General features: G+C 42.0%; 1 protein-coding gene across 1 annotated transcript; it reads right to left on the bottom strand.

Moving 5' to 3' along the window:
• Window positions 1-8,853: 8,853 nt before the first annotated feature.
• LRATD1 (LRAT domain containing 1) lies at window positions 8,854-14,496 on the bottom strand. The gene is made up of 2 exons (XM_072143604.1): window positions 14,309-14,496; window positions 8,854-10,108 (listed from the first exon to the last, which is right to left on the bottom strand). Exon 2 carries the CDS (start codon window positions 10,067-10,069, stop codon window positions 9,248-9,250), a length of 822 nt encoding a protein of 273 aa, XP_071999705.1. The 5' UTR covers window positions 10,070-10,108; window positions 14,309-14,496; the 3' UTR covers window positions 8,854-9,247.
• Window positions 14,497-16,193: the final 1,697 nt, after the last annotated feature.

Raw genomic sequence — 16,193 nt, 5'->3', positions numbered from 1 at the left:
GCACAATCTGGCGCCCCCTGCACTGCTCCAACAGAGTGCACCACTTTTTTTTGGTCCATAACATGGGACGTGCAACACTCTTCTGTCAGACTTTGTATGATAAATGTGGTGTGTGGTCCGACTGAGCACCGGAACGCACCCTTCAGTGCAGAGATTTGTTTCGCATCGGGTATAGTGCAGCCGCACCAAAAAAATGATTGGTTGCGACACAAACGTGGTGCATGCACTTTCTTAAATACATGTGTCGCACTAGAAAGAACGTGCAAAGTCCAACAGAAAACTGGAGCACGGCCCTTTGTAAATGTGACCGCGTCTCACCATATCATGACCGAGGCAGTCGCGTTGCAAATTATGAAGCAGGTCCTATTCCTGGCTCCTGCTCCTGCTCTTACAATACATATAACTGAGAAGAAGGTCCTATAGGATCCAATTCACTTGTCCAGTCCACCCAGTAGAAAACTCATTGGGAATTATAGATTTGCCTTATGTTTCACATATTTATATTAGGGTCAATATGATGTTTTGTATGATTCTACTGTATTTATATAAAAGTCTATAATATTGGCTACTACAAGGGACATGGGCCAGGAAACTCTGTTGGCTTCTTGATCAAGAAAATAATGTCCATACCCAACATGAGACTATACATTACCACTTCATACAAATGCATAAGAGGCATGTTCATACATCACCTACAGGTTATACCTTGCTCCATTGTAGGTTATATTTCAAAAATATCCTCTTATATAGACCAGCCTATACACATACACTCAGGGACAGCTCCAGGTTTCAGTAGGCCCCCTGGGTGACAGCTCCTCAGTGGGCCCCTTTATAGTGAACTCACATGGCGGCATTACAAATTCAGAAACTAAAACAGTCTCCTGTTCCCTAAAATATTCCCTGTTTAACATCCCAAACCACCCCCTCATGGTTAATTTATACGCAGCCCCCTCATGGTTATTTTATAGATACATTAGATACAGCCCCCCTCACCCCCATGGATTCCTTATGTACATCCTTGTATGGCCCCCCAAGCAGCTTTGGGCCCCGGCATTTGCCCAGGTATGCCCAGTGCTGGCGCTGGCCCTGCAGACACTATATAATGCCTACTGTTGTACAATGAGGACCCCATGTGCCAACATGACACCCAATGCTGTATTTAGGTGAAACGCAAGCCTCATCCCACACATCAGAGGTTAACCTCAAATGTAATGTCACAATATAATCTCTATATGGAACATGAGTTAAACTACTGCTGCCCCCCCCCCCCGGCACGTTGTGTATAGTAATGTATTATACATGGCGGGAAATAGCGGTATAATTATCCCTCTAAGTGCAGGATATATACATATATAGTGTCCTTGCTGTATAACCCTCGTGTGTATAACATACAGCAGCATCATAAGTACTGGAGCAAAATAAATAAATGATGAAGGATTCCCTGGAAAATGTGCACGCGTCCGCTCCGCAAATCCAATAAAAGCGTTGTCAAGGAAAGTCCGGCTCGTTGTAAGGTTTTTATCCCTACGAGCAGTAAATGCTTTTTTTTGTCCTCTTTTGTATAATGTGTATTATATAGAGAGAGGAGCCAATGGCTGCCCGGAGATGGTGGCAGCTGGTTCAAGGTCACAGGATGTTGGCACGAGGTTTTTTTGACGTCTCTCCTACATATCTGGGTTGTTTCAAGGGAACAATCATGTTCCTTTGTTCGGCTCCTGGTTTTAAGCAATGCACGATGTTACTTCATAGTACAGTACACTGCCAAAGCCTTTATGTAGGGCTGCACAGACAAAACGCGCTTTTAAAGGAACACGCTGCCGAGCTCTCCTGACCGTACAATGGCACAATGAACCCATTCATTCACGATGTACTAAAAGCGTTCTTAAAGTGCACCTCACCGCTCATCACACTATGCAGAAATCAGGAGTCTACAGGGTATACATGAGGAATAAAGCAATTTTGTATGTTTGATCTTTCGCCTGCCCCTCTCTCTGCTGTCTCTGTCTGTGAATTTGCAGTTGTCTCAAACCTGGTGGGTGGAGACTTAGCTGTGACTCCTGCTCCTCCCTCAGCCCCTCCTCCCACCACAGTGAACCTCCCCCTTCGAGGAATTTCGACTAAGATTACAGAGAGAAAAGTAGATTTGCAGAGAAGGTAAAAGCCAAAGTAAGAGGAGAGAGAAGCAATTTAATCTCATAAACTGTATAAATATTGTAGATAGGTTCATGTATTTACTTTTACCCTTCATTGATGGACGTTTTGTTAAACATTTTATAGCTCGGTCATGGTGATCCTACAACTTCAGCTATTCCTTAGCGGGGAATGTTTCATGCCTTTTGCGCCGTTTCTCCGGTGTTCAAGGAATGAAAGGGACACAATTCCTGGCGTAAGGCTAGGATATTGGTACTTTTTGCTAGATGTACACCCTGGACGCCACTTTTTTTTAAAATTTGGACCAAGATAGTGGCATAAGTTATAGTCTAAATCTATGCCAGGTCAACCTCACACGGATTTCATTCCGGCGCACAAGCGCTGCATTGGAATTGCTAAGAGTCAGATCCGTGACATGTTGTGTGCCATTATAGGGATTATTGACACTTAAAGGGGTTGTCCACTTTCAGCATAAAATTTATATGGTAAAAGTATATACAATTTTCCAATATACTTTATGCATCAATTCCTCACAGTTTTTTTAGATCTCTGCTTGCTGTCATTCTATAGAAATCTTCAATGTTTATTTCCGCTGGATAGAAATCTGTTCTTGGTCATGTGATGTCACACAGGTGCACAAGCCGTTATTGTCACGGAGAGTAAACAGAGCTACAAGTTAATAACGGTTGTGCACCTGTGTGACATCACATGACCAGGGATATAATGAGCCGTGCACCTGTTTGACATCACATGACCAGGGATATAACGGCTTGTGCACCTGTGTGACATCACATGACCAGGTATATAACGGCTCGTGCACCTGTGTGACATCACATGACCAGGGATATAATGAGCCGTGCACCTGTTTGACATCACATGACCAGGGATATAACGGCTCGTGCACCTGTGTGACATCACATGACCATGGACAGATTTCTATCCAGTGGAAGTAAACAATGAAGCTTTCTATAGAATGGCAGCAAGCAGAGATCTAGAAAACTGTGAAGAATTGATACAGAATGTATATTGTATGGTATAAATTGGATAACTCTTCCTTACACAAAAAGTACATCATTTATTTGCTGAAACTGGACAACCCCTGTCTGTTATCTGTTATTTGACAGGGGTAAGGAGCTCAATACAAATATGGGAGATTCAGTCATACCAAAACGGGTGCTATAAAGAGGGGGAGGGGGGAAGGGAGCGGAAGATGAGTCACAACAGATAGTTTTAAACAATCTCAGAGACAACTGCAAACTACAGATAGAAGCTGCAAAGTAGAAAACTGCTAAAAATACAAGTCACATAATGACCAGAAACAGCGCTATTCCTGAAATCTGTTTTCAGACTGAAGTCAGACAAATCCAACCTCACAAACCCCTGGAAATCAGTTTCGTTTTCCAGAAAAAGCTCCCAGTATAATATATTAGGATAATATATTATAACCATATTAGTATTAGTGAATATAGTATTATTATACTGTAGCCCCCCAGGGATATTCTACATACAGCATATACAATGCACGCTCAGGGTTATACATTTTCTGCAAACAGGGGCGTAACTAGGAGAGGCAGGACCCCATAGCAGACTTTTTCTTCAGTGTGTCCAGTGGGCCCCCTGACACCGAAGACCCCATAGCAGCTGCTATGGCTGCTACCGCTGTAGTTACACCCCTGTCTGCAGAGATACTGTATATCATTGGGATGTGTTCACAACTAGAATAATGGATGCAATAATGTTGCATTGTTGGTGTTTGGCATATAACAAACTGGAACATGTGTCAATTTCATTATTCTGCTCCTATGCCTCATACATATTTTACACATACATATATATATATATATATACATATATACACACACATATTTATATATATATATAAATATATATATATATATATATATATATATATATATAACATAAATAATGTAATGAATATTCACTACACACATATTACTACATTGTGTATACATACATATGATCATCTATAAAATATGCCCAAACTGTACACAAAACAAAAGTATGTGTGTATACATTCATCCCACACATTAAACCTGTACACACACAAGTAAAGAAAGCAAACACAAGCTTTATACAAAAAAGGATGCACTACACATACACATTCACTAGGACCTACACATTATTTATGTATGTGTATATTACACATGTACAGTATATACCCTCTGATAAATTACATCAGATAGTCAGACCACATCCAGGAAGAAAACAGCAGCAGAAGAGGGTTATTTATCTTCAATTATCTGTAATCCCTCCATTTATCTGCAATCTGCTGCTATTGTCTGCTGACCTCCTCCCCCACCGACTACATTCCTGACTACATAACAACAGCAGGAGGAAGCCATGTTACTGTACCAAGGGATTGTCTTCAAGAAACAACTCAATGAACACTAATGCAGAGCCAATGAATTATGCAACAAACATCTTCACTAAATATATTGATTTTCTATAGACAAGCAATTACTTGCAGACTCCATGTAGTGATAGTATTGTCTGGGAAACACCTGGAGATAGTGCCCCAAAGCTGTAAGGGCCCAACAGAAACAACAAAGAAGGTTATCAAACCTACGTTCAAAGTCAGAAGCTGCCCATGCATCAAGAGAATCCTCTTTTCATTACTATTCCCCCTGCGTGATGTATACATTGCGCCCTGACCTATTCTAAGACATTTTTGTTTTTCAAACAAAAAAACCTTGTTGAAACTAAAACTACATTCAAAGTTTAGAATTCCTGGAAGACCTTGGTCCAATCACTTCTTATACTGTTTGGGAAAGGGTCATTACTAGAGATGAGCGAGTATACTCGTCCGAGCTTGATGCTTGTTCGAGTATTAGCATACTCAAAACGGCTCGTTGCTCGGACGAGTATTTCGCCTGCTCGAGATCGAGCTTTTACTTAAGAAAACACAGTGAAGAACAGTGAAGAACAGTGACACCTTTCTGCACTTGTGTCTTCAGATAAGTTAGCAGATGTATGGAAACATCTGCAATGTGTTCTTCACTGAAGAACACATTGCAGATGTTTCCATACATCTGCTAACGTATCAGAAGACATTAGTACAGAAAGGTGTTCTTCACAATAGTATGTGAAGAACACATTGCAGATGTTTAACACGGGTCATTCTCCTTTTTGATGTTCCATGAATATTCCATGGAGAAAAAAAAACGGGACTGACTTCCTTATTTCTCAATAAAATGACACATTTTATTGCAGAGCCTTGGTCCGCTTAAAATGCTCGAGTCTCCCATTGACTTCAATGGGGCTCGTTATTTGATACGAGCACTCGAGCATCGGGAAAAGTTCGACTCGAGTAACGAGCACTCGAGCATTTTAGTGCTCGCTCATCTCTAGTCATTACCATTTTGGGAAGATAAAAGTAAAGTGTGCAATATTTCCATTCCATGTATAATACTATCCATTAGGATTATAGAGATTAGAATCCACTTCAGTTTGGGTCCGACCAAAATCCTGTTCAGGCCTGGGTTCCGGTTCCGAATCTAGCACAACGCCCAGTAATGGCCACAATGGGTGCTAACACAGCAAATTGGCAGTAGCATTTAAATTGATGTTGTGTGTAGTTGGCACCACGAATGTGGCAGGGCATGCTGCCATTTTGGGGAGGATTGGTGCTCCACATGACATCATTGGAGACAGCTGGTCCACCCCAAAATGGTGGCATGCACTCACCAGATCAATTTCAATGTAGCTGGCTTTTAAACAGTTAACGCTATCTGTGTCAGCACCGACCGTGCGCATTACCAGTGGGGTAGCTCAGACGGACAAAAACTTGGTCCCAGATCACTAATGACATCCAAATTCGTGTCCAGACCTGAGCTTTGCCATTTGGTCCCGCTCATCCCTACTATGTATTAATACCATAGAAGTACAAAGAGGGCAACTAAAATATTACCATATAACGGCTACAACAGGGACATAAACTATATAGTAACTAGAAAATCCATCCAAACACAGACGGGAGCCGCTGCCTCTATCAAACTCTTCGCAACAGATCTTTGCACACAGATACTTTAGTTAAACAATTAAAGCACATGTTTAGTTGCACACACCCCATAAACATGCATAATCATCATCATCATCACCACAAACAAGGATAAGACATGTTACTGGTCAGATCACAGGTGGAATATTGCATAAAAGAAGGGGTGCAAAGACAATCGATAGGGGGAGCAGGTGGATTAGAGTACAAGGACGGATTTGGAATAAAGACGCTCACAGGTTGGTCTTATTACATTGTAAGAATACTTGAATGGAGAGTGTAAAGATGTTATAAAGACAAGGGGGGATTTCTCTGAAAGTTTAACACCCAGTTGTCAGCTTAACTATACAATTGCAGGAATCGTGTATATACAGTAGATCATTATAATATAGGCGGTTTGGGCAGTAGCCCGGGGCTCAAGCCTTCTAGGGGGCTCATGGCCACCCAAAACACCCATCAAATTTTATACTGAGAAGGGTCTTCACCCATGAAATCTTCATACATTTGTTCCTGCTCTCAATACACATGTTTACAAGAGCCATTTCAGGACCTTTCAAGGTCCTCCAATAGTCCTAAAACCTGCAGATAGAAAGCAGGCAGAAGGGACACATCCTCCATTCCCCAAGAAGCTGATTCTAGCACCAGATGTAGGAAGCATTTTCCAGACTTGTAGGTTCTATAACATTCATACAACCCAGGGCCCATGGCAGTGATAATCCACCCCTGTGTATACAGTATAGTATCGCACAAAGCTCTACAATAAGGATGATGCAGAATTACTGCTTTGTAATATTCCAAGTATATACTATAATAGAAATGTCAGGAGAAGAGACAGTATTTCATAATATTTGGGAAAATTAAAAAAGGTAAAAGGTAATTACTCTCTCAGATTGCATATTTTCTATTAGTCTTTATAACATAAAAATATCATTGAGACTATAAAGAGGGGAAACTGCATTTTTTATGTGACTATCCTCAAGCCAGGACACATGATAAATGAATGGCCTCCAGCTGTAATGCAGTAAATGAAGCAGAACCCCCTCCCTGCTCTCAAAAGACACAAAGAATCGTCTACTTTAAGTGGAGGAACAATGGATGGTCACTCTGGGTGTCAATGGGTGGGGGAATGAAAGAAAAAATATAACAAAAAACATGAGACACAGTGGAGACCCCTATAACAATATAGAAACTGTACATTGTTTTGTTCCTCTGTTATTCCTCCTACAATTTTATTTTAGAATTAACTGGATTTTTTACCAGTCAGGGGTGTGTCCCTGCACAGTTAAAAACTGTCCAATCAGCATTGACTGTGTAAGGACCCGCCCCTTTGGCAAGGCAAGTCATAAAACTTTTTATATGGATCTGGGTCTCCAGATCCATAATTACATGCTACCTGTCAGCTATTATCAACTTGTTAGAAAGTTATAAGGTTAGTAATTCTCTGCTTTTATAAACTATGTGAGAATCAATGGTATTAGTAAGTACAAGAAACAATGTAATTCTCTATATTGCTTTTACTCTAAAAAAAATCTACTGAATTCAATTTTGCTAGGAAGACAGACAGAAACTCACTGAGATGTGAGATTACATAGAAGTCTATGGAGAGGGAGGGGGAGCAGTGAGTCACAGCAGCTAGGTCTCCACCCACCGGCACTGATAGAGACAGAAAAGCCTATAGACACAAGTCAAATAATGACACCACAGTGTTAATCCTCATGTGCACACACAAGATTAAGGATTTTAGATATAAATCTTTTTTAACCCATTTAAACAACACAAGTCTGCGAAGGTTCTCCAAAGCTGAAAGTGCCTTATTTACAGAAAATAGTAAAACCCCAGGAAAAAAAAAATCCTTGTTTTGTTGTCTAAATATTATCTGCTCATGCTATACAGCCAATCGGAATAAAAGTCTATTCATGGACGTACATAATGTTACAAATCATAAAATCGGTGAAGGCCTCATCACTTACACTATCCAAGAACGTCTAAAGACCAGGACAAAATACTGTAATCAAAGACCTGCCCTCGAGAAAACAGGTTCTCTGGACTCGATAACATGGTCTTCTCTATCACAACAACCATACAGTTGGACTTAGTATGATGAAATTGAAGATAGCGATTTCTCCTACCCCCACCCCCCTTAATATAATCAGTGAAAGTGTCATCACTTACACTATCCAAGAACGTCTATTGACCAGGACAAAATACTGTAACCAAAAACCTGCCTTTGAGAAAACGAGTTCTCTGGACTTGATAAGATAGTCTTCTCTATCACAACGACCATACAGTTGGACTTAGTATGATGAAATTGAAGATGGCGGTTCCTTCTACACCCCCCCATTAATAAAATCGGTGAAGGTGTCATCACTTACACTATCCAAGAACGTCTATTGACCAGGAAAAAATACTGTAATCAAAGACCTGCCCTCCAGAAAACGGGTTCTCTGGACTCGATAACATGGTCTCCGCTATCACAACGACCATACAGTTGGACTTAATATGATGAAATTGAAGATGGCGATTCCTCCTACTCCCCCTTCCCCCCCGATACACAAATGTTTTATCTGAGACCGACCCCGAAATTGAAAACAAAGTGTTAATACAAGCTATAAATAACCAGCGTTCAGGGGTGATTGCAAGTGATTGATTAGAAAAGACAGAAACAGTAAAAAGAGGGAGACTAAATATGCAAATAGAGAAATTCAATTTATTGGCCTCTGTGGTTAAACAGTCATGGAGTAAAGCCATGAAAATAAAAATTTCAATTTGAAATTTTATTTAGCATGTCGCTAAATGCTTAATAAGACATCAACACTACAGCCAACATACTCGGGATTCGTTGTTGCTTTTTTTTAAAATTTTGGATGTTTTCTTTTTTAGATACGTGGTGATAACCATGTTGTAAAAGCCAAAAAATAAATAGTGGCTATGGTGTAATGCTGGTTTTAGGAATGTTGACATGATCCTTAAAAAGGTGTCCAAAAAGGTGCAGCCTCGTTTGGCAAATCATGGAATGGTCTCCATCCCAGTCCCCCCCCCCCCCATCCATTGCTCTCCACCATGGAGAGGTCTTACATGTCCTCACCCCTTGTTCTCCATCATGGAGAGTTCCTTGATGACCCTTAGTTTTCCACTAGCGTCCAAGTTACGTTTTTCACGTATAAGTTCCTCCAGACTGTGAAACCTCATGGTATGAATGTGGTTTTCTTCCAGGTGAAGCTTCAAGAAATACTGAAGGTTACCAGAATGGACTTCTCCACCGGCTTTGAATTCTCTGTTGCCAAACCTACACCAGGCTGCGAAACTTTCCGAGTTAGTCCAGCAGATCTCATCGCTTCTCAAGCCAAGGTGTCCACATGCGTTTTGGAGGACCAGCTCGGCAGTCAGGGGTCTGTATCGATACCAACTACTTACCACCCTGCCCATACACCCTCCTCCTACCTCAAAAACATTGTCTTTGCGGATCTCCCCATGGTGCAAGTGAATAATCTGTCCCTGCCCGATGTAAACTGCCCAGTGAGGAGATGGGGGAAGAGTATGGTCTGCGGTGGGGCAAATAAAGATCAATTCCAGGAGGTCTCCTGGTTTGCAAAAGGTCAGCAAGCCTTGCATAGGATAGACACTGAGGTCCTGGCTGCCCCTGAGCTTGGAAAAGATGCATTCCTGGCAACTAAAGGCAGAAAACTCAATCTCATTGAGTAGGATATGTCCCTCAGTTTCGGTAGGACTGGGGTCCCTCACAGTGTACCGGTCAGATTGCCCTCTATCGTCCAGGTCCTCCTCCTCATCAGAGAAAAAGTAGGCCACCCCAACTCGTAGCTCGTCCTTTTCTATGCCAGAAGGGTCCCCTGTTGGCAGCTCGCTGTAATTCAGGTGGGTGATGCGATCCAGTTGATTTCCCATCAATGACAGGACGAGGTAAAGGCAGTGGGAACGCCAGTTCTGTAAGGGAAATAACACCATTAGTATCATGGGAAAGTAAAAAGATGTAAATTTGCTAACAATCATTAATCGACATCAACTGGCAGTATGGTATAGAACAGAAGTAGCAGACATAACACATAATTTTCTATCTGCAGGCAGCATGTTATAGAGAAGGAGGAGCTGAGAAGCTTGTACATCGTGTCCTATCTGCAGGCAGCATGTTATAGAGCAGGAGCAGCAGAGAAGATTGTACATATTGTCCTTTCTGCAGACAGCATGTTATAGAGCAGTTGGAGCAGAGAAGATTGTACATAGTGTCCTATCTACAGGCAGCATGTTATAGAGCAGGAGGAGCTGAGCAAATTGTAAGTAGTGTTCTGTAAGCAGGCAGCATGTTACAGAGCAGGAGGAGCTGAGCAGCTTGTACAAAGTGTCCTATCTGCAGACAGCATGTTATAGAGCAGGAGGAGCTGAGCAAATTGTACAGTGTCCTATCTGCAGGCAGCATGTTACAGAGCAGGAGGAGCTGAGCAGCTTGTACAAAGTGTCCTATCTGCAGGCAGCATTTTATAGAGAAGGAGGAGCTGAGCAGATTGTACATAGTGTCCTATCTGCAGGCAGCATGTTATAGAGCAGGAGGAGCTGAGCAGCTTGTACATAGTGTCCTATCTGTAGACAGCATGTTATAGAGCAGGAGGAGCTAAACAGCTTGTACATAGTGCCCAATCTACATTCAGAATGTTATAGAGCAGGAAGAGCTGAGCAAACTACAACTGTGTACAGTCTATACCAGAGCTTCCTGATAGATCTCTCTCATGCAGAGGGCAGAGGGAACAAAAATGCACCAGCATATGATACATCCCTCCAAAGTGTCCTACCTGCAGGTGGCATGTTATAGAGCAGGAGGAATCGAGCAGATTGTACATAGGGTCCTATCTGCAGCATCACTTTATAGAGCAGAAAAAGCTAAGAAGAGATATATAGCGATTGCTATTCAGTCCAATGTGTGTTTCTGTTCATTAATTACTGTCCATAATAAGTGTACAAAGATATCTTTAAATAGTTGAGCAGGAACGCTCACTGGACACTTGGACGTAGAATGTGCAGAGATTGAAATGTATAAATGACATGTTATAGTAAATTGACATTTCTACTTAAACAATTCCTTCGTATGCTCAGCTCCCTCTGCTCTATAACATGCTGCCTTAAGATGCCCAGATTGTATATAAGCCCTAGCTCTTCCTTTTTGGAGACATGGTTCATGCAGATCGGAAGAAAAGCACTATAGGTTCAGATAGAAAGTGCTACGGAATATTATAATGCAATATAAATAAAGGTCATCTTGCTCTATAACATGCTTTTTATAGAAACATTTTAGAATCTTCTCTGCTCCTCCTGCTCTATAACATGCTACATGCAGATAGGACACTATGTACAATGTGCTCAGCTCCTCCTGCTCTATAACATGCTGCCTGCATATAGGACACTATGTACAATGTGCTCAGCTCTACTTGCTCTATAACATGCTGCCTGCAGATAGGACACTATGTACAATGTGCTCAGCTCCTCCTGGTCTACAACATGCTGCCTGCAGATAGCACACTGTATGCAATCTGCTCAGCTCCTCCTGCTCTATAACATGCTGCCTGCAGATAGGACACTGTGTACAATCTGCTCAGCTCCTCCTGCTCTATAACATGCTGCCAGCAGATTGAATGCATTCTTAAATAAGGAAAACCGTAAGGGCACGGACAGAGGTACAATACAATTTTACTTCCCAGTATTATTTACATGACCATGAAGTTATAGATCACTAGATGCAAAAAGTAATGTGAAACAAATTGAAATGCACAAAAATCTAAAAGAAACCCCATGATCACGAGGTTTTAGCAAATTTCTATTTCCATTTCAATGTGACGAAGCCCTGAGGCCCTACAGACATGTATGAAATCAGTGTATGAAAATTCTATCAAAACATTACATCCGAATCGGCCAATTTCCATTCATTCCGGCCCCAATGAAGCATCACAAGAAAATTACAAAGGCTGAGGTCACCACGACGTCCTAGATATCTCCACAAGCCAAATAATCCAGGACACACAGCCTCAGGGGCTCCTACACATCCACGTGTACACTGGAGACGACACCAGCCCTGCCACCCACTGCAGTTATTCATGTCCCTCAAAATGTTCTTTCTCAGATGTTATTTGATAAGCCCCCAAGTGAGGGCAGCACAACACAGGGGGAACACACAGGTCCAATAGGCAACTACCAGCACTAAATGTCCAATATTGGTAAAAAAAATTCTCCATATTAAATGATGATATAAACCTGCAAACATCACCTTATAATCTGTGTATATAATATATGCGTCCTATGAGGGGGAGGCATTGTCATACATCAATAATCTTCTAATAAAGGTTACAGCTAGAATCCCTGCCAGTCTACAAAGATAGCATTAACATGCACCACATCCATCCGATCCCATACAGACACATATATAATGTATGGGATGTGCTACTCCACATCTGCCCGGATGATAACATATGTCATGTATGAGGTCTGTGTTACATTGTATCTTATATACAGAGTGTTACAATGGATTTTTACATGTCGTATATGATATGAGGTCTGTGGTACATTGTATACTTGAGTGTCACAATGTATTTCTACATGATATAGTTGTATGTATTATTCTATATATTATACAGTGTTACAATGTATTGATACATAGATATAGTTGTATCTGTTATTCTACATATTATACAGAGTGTTACAATGTACTGATACATGATATAGTTGTATCTATTATTGTATATATTATACAGAGTGATGTAGTTGAGGTCTGTGTTACATTGTATCTATTATACAGGATGTTACAATGTATTTTAGCATGTCTTATATGAGGTTTGTGTTACATTGTATCCTTCATACAAACAGCATGTTACAATGTGTTTATAGATATCATGTATTAGGTCTGTGTTACATTGTATTTTATATACAGAGTGTTACAATGTATTTATCAATATAATGTATGAGGTTTGTGTTTCACTATATCCTTGCGTGTTACAATGCTTTTATACATGGTCTGTGTTACATTGTGTCCATTATACAGAGTGCTACAATGTATATATAAATGTCATGCATAAGGTCTGTGTTACATTGTGTCCATTATACAGAGTGTTACAATGTATGTATAAATGTCAGGTATAAGGTCTGTGTTACATTGTGTCCATTATACAGAGTGTTACAATGTATGTATAAATGTCAGGCATAAGGTCTGTGTTACATTGTATCCTTCTTACAATGTATTTAGAAATCTACATTAATATTACAAATCCATCCCCAATCCAGGCACGAAGGAGACTACGTTGTACAGAATCAGAACTACTAAAGTTAAAGACAAAGAAGAAGACGACATCTCCAAGGACTTCTGGCACTTGTAGTCCTTTGCTCCTTGCTGACTTAGTTGCCCCCTGTTGGGTGCTTGTATTGCCATTTGGGACTGTGTGACTACATCCCAGCGGGGGGGGGGGGGTATGCTACGCCTTATACACTCTATTGTTTTGTAATGAAAGACAAAATTGCAACGAAGGGTTAAATGAGCTTGTCTGTATCTGTGCTGCTGACCTATGTAACAGCCTAGTTTGCCTATATGGTAAAAAGAGCGCAATTCCTACCCCCCTTCCCCTCCCGGTATCTGTGATCTACCTAGCTACAAGCCTGAGCTGGCCCTGGGGGATGCTGCACCCTCGCTGCTGCTGCTGCTGCTGGATCCTTCTCATCGCCGCACTACAACTTTCCTTCTAAGATCCTAAGGCATCTAATGCCATCCCCAGGAGCTCCGTGCCCGCTCCCAGACATCCCCATCCATCCGTTTATTCCATCCACATGAAAAAAAAAAACCATGAAGGGTCTGCAAAGCGTCTCCTGACAAATCCGATGCGAAAGGTTACAACCCGGGTCATCCGTTCAATGCGATTCCCAATACGCAGCAGTTATTACCTGCGATCAATCCTGGGAGCAGATTGCGTCGCCCCAGGGAATTGTATCAGAGACGTGTAACAAATCAAAGTTATCTAGTTACTGCCATAACGTGGGTGAGGATCATCTCTGTACGGCGCTGCGGAATATGTTGGTGCTATATAAATTTGTAAGTGCGATGAGAGAGAAGCAAAGGCTGCGAGGAAAACTAATAAGGAGCAAATCCGGTCTTACCCTTGTGGATCTGTCTCCAGCGGAGGATATAAAACTCCTATAGGTTCCTTTTCCTCTCCATGGGCTGCAGCAGAGGTGTAGGGAATATCCCCCCCGGCCACTTCTCCTGCAGCTTTTAGAGGCGAGCTTCACCTGCGACAAGAAGCAGCTACTGGGCTCGCAGCCCTTGTGAGTGCAACTACAATGGGCTAGGACTTTTCAGTGAACGCCCAGCGAGGTTTCCATTGGCTTGTAAGTGCGAGGAGGTGGTGAGCGAGGCTTGTGAACAATGCCCCTGCCCCTCTGCTGTCACTCACCCAGGGGGAAGGAAGGGCATCTCCGACATGTCCCCTCCTCGCTTTCATCTGGAGTTTGTCGGTGAGAGATTAGTGACAAACTCAGCTTCAGCACCTCGTGAGCTGCTCTTTTCCTTCCTCTACTCCTACATTATTATATCACCAGGCTGTGTGATGTCTATACATTATTATATCACCAGGCTGCATGATGCCCCTACATTATTATATCACCAGGCTGTGTGATGTCCCTACATTATTATATCACCAGGCTGTGTGATGTCTATACATTATTATATCACCAGGCTGCATGATGCCCCTACATTATTATATCACCAGGCTGTGTGATGCCCCTACATTATTATATCACCAGGCTGTGCGATGCCCCTACATTATTATATCACCAGGCTGTGTGATGCCCCTACATTATTATATCACCAGGCTGCGTGATGCCCCCTACATTATTATATCACCAGGCTGTGTGATGTCCCTACATTATTATATCACCAGGCTGCATGATGCCCCTACATTATTTTATCACCAGGCTGTGTGATGCCCCTACATTATTATATCACCAGGCTGCGTGATGCCCCCTACATTATTATATCACCAGGCTGTGTGATGCCCCTACATTATTATATCACCAGGCTGTGTGATGCCCCTACATTATTATATCACCAGGCTGTGTGATGCCCCTACATTATTATATCACCAGGCTGTGTGATGCCCCTACATTATTATATCACCAGGCTGTGTGATGTCCCTACATTATTATATCACCAGGCTGTGTGATGCCTCTACATTATTATATCACCAGGCTGTGTGATGTCCCTACATTATTATATCACCAGGCTGTGTGATGTCCCTACATTATTATATCACCAGGCTGTGTGATGTCCCTACATTATTATATCACCAGGCTGTGTGATGTCCCCTACATTATTATATCACCAGGCTGTGTGATGCCCCTACATTATTATATCACCAGGCTGTGTGATGCCCCTACATTATTATATCACCAGGCTGTGTGATGCCCCTACATTATTATATCACCAGTAGAGATGAGCGAACACTAAAATGCTCGGGTACTCGTTATTCGAGACGAACTTTTCCCGATGCTCGAGTGCTCGTCTCGAATAACGAACCCCATTGAAGTCAATGGGAGACTCGAGCATTTTTCAAGGGGACCAAGGCTCTGCACAGGGAAGCTTGGCCAAACACCTGGGAACCTCAGAAAAGGATGGAAACACCACGGAAATGGACAGGAAACAGCAGGGGCAGCATGCATGGATGCCTCTGAGGCTGCATAATCGCACCATTATGCCAAAATTATGGGCAACAGCATGGCCATGACAGAGTGACAGAATGAAGCTAGATAGCATCTAAAACATCCAATAATTGACCCTGACACTATAGGGGACTTCATGCAGAGGCAGCGGCAGCAGCGGCAGGCTAGAGAGTGGCATGGCGACATACCCTAAATGGACTCAGGCTTCAAACCAATGGGTGGCAGAGAGGAACCAAAGGAGGTGAGCAAGAAGCGCTCAAATAATATCGGTACATGATAAAAGTTTGCCAGTATATTTTGTGGATTACACAGCAGGGTGGCGACA

Source organism: Engystomops pustulosus, chromosome 3 (genome assembly GCF_040894005.1).
Source record: "Engystomops pustulosus chromosome 3, aEngPut4.maternal, whole genome shotgun sequence".
In the NCBI taxonomy this organism is placed as follows: Eukaryota; Metazoa; Chordata; class Amphibia; order Anura; family Leptodactylidae; genus Engystomops; species Engystomops pustulosus.
The sequence above is the reverse complement of the archived record's forward strand: the minus strand, read 5'-3'. Positions and strand labels throughout refer to the sequence as shown.

Coding starts and splice junctions, on each gene's coding strand:
- LRATD1 (XM_072143604.1), bottom strand. CDS start 10,069: ATGGGAAATCAACTGGATCGCATCACCCACCTGAATTACAGCGAGCTG.